General features: G+C 42.3%; 1 protein-coding gene across 2 annotated transcripts in view; it reads right to left on the bottom strand.

Annotated features, from left to right (window-relative positions):
* RCAN3 (RCAN family member 3) overlaps positions 1 to 5,081 on the bottom strand; it is a 55,909-nt gene that overhangs the window by 33,229 nt on the left and 17,599 nt on the right. Inside the window, exon 2 of one of the 2 annotated variants that reach the window (XM_011977873.1) lies at positions 4,092 to 4,339. The exons of the other annotated variant lie outside the window; for it this stretch is intronic. Coding sequence (XP_011833263.1) covers positions 4,092 to 4,286 — 195 coding nt within the window. The 5' untranslated portion in view covers positions 4,287 to 4,339. The remainder of the gene's footprint in view (positions 1 to 4,091; positions 4,340 to 5,081) is intronic. 2 annotated transcript variants of the gene reach the window in all.

Below are 5,081 nucleotides of genomic sequence, written 5' to 3'. Positions count from 1 at the left end.
AAAAAAAAAAAAAAAAAACTGGCGTTAAAAACAAACAAGCAAATACAATCACATTGGGACAAATCCAAATCTGTCACAGAAAAATGAAGCACTAAGCCTGCCACACTCCTGATGGAGCGACTGACTAGCAGAGCACTGGCATGAAATTAACAACCCTATAGCTGAGAAATACACATTGAACGGTAAGTCCTTTTCTCCACCTATTTTTCTTACAGTTTATTTTCCTATGATTATCCCCCCAACACTATTAAGAAATACTGATAAAAAACAGAGCCAAACCTAACAATCTAGAGCAAAGATTTACCTTTACATGATAATAGCACCTGTGTTATTTATTCTACTATTTGGAAGAATGTAAAAGCTTACTCCAATAGTTAGAAGCTTATGAAGACAAAAACTTTTTCAAGTTAGGAACAAAAATTTTTTTTTATAGAGATGGGGTCCTGCTATGTTGGCCAGGCTGGTCTCGAACTCCTGGGTTCAAGCAATCCACCTGCCTCAGCCTCCCAAAGTGCTGGGACTATGGATGTGAGCCACTGCGCCCAGCCAGAAATTATTTTTTGAAATTAAAGTGTTTCATTGCAATCAGGATTATTCTGCCTATAATCCAACAAAAGCAACTGTTTTATTTTTTGCACATTCATAGATAACCTGAATAAACAGGTGATTTCAGGAGAAACTACAACAAAATAAGACACTGGTAGAAGAAAAATGTAAAGGAAGCATTTGATTCTGCCCATATTTTTAAAAATAGTTCTTTAATAGAAACGGGGTCTCACTATGTTGCCCAGGCTGGTCTCAAACTCCTGGCCTCAAGCAATCCTCTTGCCTTGGCCTCCCAAAGTGCTGGAATTACAAGCATAAGCCATCATGCCTGACTTGATTCTGTCCATATTTTATATCCAATTGGTGATCTATAGATAACTATAATATAAACATTTTATATTTAGTCATTTCAGATATTACTGTTAAAGTTATTCAATACAATTTACTAGGAAGTCCACTGAACTGCTGTTATTAGAATTTCTGCTGGGATGATTTCCAGTATAAATTTAGGTTAGATATAATCCCCAAATGGTTTAAAAACTGAACTGAAACCCAACAAGGACTCACCCTTTTTGCAGGTTAAAAATTTCCCAAGCTACAGTTAAAAAGAAAAGGTAGAAATAGAAAAGATTGTGAGGTTTCTTGAGAGAATTCCTACGTATATAATTTTAACATAAATTGGCAATTCATCTGGTCTCTTACAACAATAAACAACAAGGTTAACTTATTTGTAACATAAAAACTTGGAGCTCTTAGAAAGCATGAGAAAACTCAAAAGGATGATTTCAAAATGTCTAAATTATGACTGGACTTGGGAGAGCAAACAGCGTTTGTAAATGAAACAACCCTGAAAGACACAAAGCTGGTGACTGCTGCCCCTCCCCTGCTCCACTTCCGGGTGGGTCATCTCCAGGTGGGTGCACTCCAAGAGCTCCCTGCTCTGCCCTCTTCTCCCATGGCTCCACCATCCACGTGCTGCGGGCTCAGCTTCCTGACATGGAGCTCTGATGGCCGCTCTGCGTTCAGAAAACCTCCGACGGTTTCCCACAAAAGGGCAAGCTCTGGGTTGTGCTGGGCAGCCCCATACTTACTCTTCTGGCCTGATTTTTCTGACTCTGGCCACATATCAGCTATGTGCTAAGCACACAGAATGGCTCACTACTCCCGAAATGGCCCACCCTCTCCCGATTCAGCTCTTTTCTCATTTTGTTCCCTATGGCCAAAATTCCCTTTCCCTTCCCTGCTAAAATCCTACCCAGCTCTCACAGCCCTTCTCCAATGTCACCTCCCTGTGAGATCTTTTATTCCAACTCACTGTGATCCTTCCCCCTTTCTTACCTCAACACACTTTTAAAATTATTATTACTTTTTTATTTTATGGAGATAGGGTCTCACTATATTGCCCAGGCTGGTCATGAACCCCTGGGCTCAAGTGATCTGCCCGCTATAGCCTCCCAAAATGCTGGGATTACAGGCACGAGCCACTGTGCCTGGCCCTATACTTTCAAGTGTTTCTTTCTTTCTTTTTTTTTTCTTTGAGACTGAGTCTCACTCTGTTGCCCACGCTGGGGTGCAGTGGCGTGATCTTGGCTCACTGCAACCTCCGCTTCCCAGGTTCAAGCAATTCTCCTGTCTCAGCCTCCAGAGTAGCTGGGATTACAAGCACCTGCCAACATGCCCAGATAATTTTTGTAATTTCTTTTTTTTTTGAGATGGAGTCTCACTCTGTCACCCAGGCTGGAGTGCAGTGGCGCGATCTTGGCTCACTGCAAGCTCCGCCTCCCAGGTTCACACCATTCTCCTGCCTCAGCCTCCTGAGTAGCTGGAACTACAGGCGCCTGCCACCTTGCCCGGCTAGTTTTTCGTATTTTTTAGTAAAGACGGGGTTTCACCGTGTTAGCCAGAATGGTCTCGATCTCCTGACCTCGTGATCCGCCCGTCTCAGCCTCCCAAAGTGCTGGGATTAGAGGCTTGAGCCACCGCGCCCGGCCAATTTTGGTATTTTTAGTAGAGACGGGGTTTCAGCATGTTGGTCAGGCTGGTCTGGAACTCCTGACCTCGTGATCCGCCCGTCTCAGCCTCCCAAAGTGCTGGGATTAGAGGCTTGAGCCACCGCGCCCGGCCAATTTTGGTATTTTTAGTAGAGACGGGGTTTCAGCATGTTGGTCAGGCTGGTCTGGAACTCCTGACCTCGTGATCCACCTGCCTTGGCCTCCCAAAGTACTTGGACTACAGGCGTGAGTGACCATGCCTGGCCACTTTCAAGTGTTTCTAAAGGCACTAAGATTCCATTTGATATCATAATTACTTGTCATCCCTGCTGCCTGGCCTTGATTTTGCTGCATGGCTGGACACCATGAGACAGAAGCTGCATGACTCACGCTCTATCCCCTGAAGCAACTGGCACCAGTGCCTGGCACATTGTAGGCACTCAAGTATGTCCTGAGTTAAATGGTATCGAAGTTCTGCTCCAAGAAAGCCACTGGAAGGGAAATATTTTGGGTGCATCAGCTGAAAACTAAAGGGCCCGCGATAGCGTTTTGAGAAAAAGCCTCAGAACATGGAAAATACATCCCAGTGGCAGAGCTATTTTACTTTTGTGGGACTAAGACCTATAGCCTTTTGTGAGGTCATGAGGGGGAAAAACAAAATACACACACACACACGGGGAAAAACAAAATATACACACACACACACACACACACACAAACTCTCTTTCTAGGTAAACAATAAATGAACTAAAGGAATCTTTAAAATAAGCTCAATCATTTTCCCCAGTTGTAGAAACTAATACAAGAAACGTGAACAATTTTGTTGGACAAAATCATAAATAGTCCTAATAGGTTTTAGGTAAATCAGCCCCAGGAAAAAGCTGAATTCCTTCTTTCGTGAATGCACTCCCAAGTAACAGGAGGCCCAGCTAAAGATCTCCAGGTTTTCTTTAATTACAGTCTCTGAAAATGAATAAGTGAATAAATAAGTAAATGGATTGAATAAGACTTGACTCAGAGTTCACTAAATGCCAGTGCTTCTCAAAGTGTCTATGGAGAAGGACTGGTTTTGAAACATTTGCTATCTGTTGCAGACTGATACTCTTCTAAAAATACAATAAAAAATTCTGCAGCAACATCTATAACTGGACATACACTTTTTTTTTTTTTTGAGATGGAGGCTTAAGAGCAGTGGCATGGTCTTGGCTCACTGCAACCTCTGCCTCCCAGGTTCAAGTGATTCTCCTGTCTCAGCCCTGTGAGTAGCTGGGATTACAGGTGTGCGTCATCACACCTGGCTAGTTTTTGCATTTTTAGTAGAGACAGGGCTTCTACATGTTGCCCAGGCTCATCTCGAACTCCTGACCTCAGGTAATCTGCCTGCCTCAGCTTCCCAAAGTGCTGCGATTACAGGTGTGAGCCAATGCGCCCGGCCTAAAAGTGGACATACATTTTCTATACTTAATTTGTCATGGACCAGTCATGCTCTGTTTCCCTAAATCCACACACATTCAACATGCTACAAATGCAGGCAAAGGGAGGATAGATGCCTACCTTCTCCTCTTGTGCCTCAAACACGGCTTCATGGACGCTACAAGCAAAAAGTGAGGTAGGCAGATCACTTAAATCCATCATCTCATCCAAATCATCTTCATTTTCACCAAAAATCATCTCTTCTTCCTCTTCCTGGTCAGTGCTACACAGATCTGACTGGCTATCATTCCAAGATTTCATAGTGTCTCTCAGCATTATCCCCCGAAGTGGGCCTTTTCCGTCTGTATAGTCCTAGGATCAGGCAACCACTGTTAAAAAAAAAGAAAACACAGAGGTAAAACTCTGAAGGCCAAATAATGTTCCAATCAATCAATGTCTCCAGGCTGCAATTCATCAAATGAAGGAATCTTATTTAGAAAGATAAATCAGTATTTAAATCAAAGCATTTCAGTCCTCATAAGTGAATTCTAGATACGCTAATTTGATTTGCTTAGCATATTTTATGTAACATATTTCACTGGCAATGATTTATTAAGAAAAAAAGGCAAAACGTTTTCTAGTGAACTTATGGAAAAAAGGGTAATATAAAATGAGATCATATCAATATGTACTCCAGTTTATAAGCAGTAGAAAGAAAAATGTGAACCAGAAGAGCCTCCACATATTTGTTTGGGGTTTTCCATCTACAACAGTGTAACTGGCACAGCCAAATACAACCCACACTAATTCTCTCACCATCTGCACCCTGAAATATGGTCTGTGATGAGCTGACTCTACCTCTCCTAACCAATTTGTTCTTTTTGAATACACTTGAAAGAATTAAGTTACACAGAATCAAAAGCTGTCTATAAATTCAGTCTTTGTTAATATCTTAAATATTTGCAGTAGGCAAAATTTAACACAGAAAATCAAAAAGAGAGCCAGGTGCGGTGGCTCATGCCTATAATCCCAGCACTTTTTTTTTTTTTTTTTTTTGAGATGGAGTCGTGTTGTGTTGCCCAGGCTGGAGTGCAGTGGCTCGATCTCAGCTTACTGCAACCTCCACCTCCT

This window comes from Mandrillus leucophaeus, unplaced genomic scaffold, assembly GCF_000951045.1.
Source record: "Mandrillus leucophaeus isolate KB7577 unplaced genomic scaffold, Mleu.le_1.0 Scaffold185, whole genome shotgun sequence".
Lineage (NCBI taxonomy): Eukaryota > Metazoa > Chordata > Mammalia > Primates > Cercopithecidae > Mandrillus > Mandrillus leucophaeus.
This window is presented reverse-complemented; position numbering and strand designations above follow the sequence as displayed.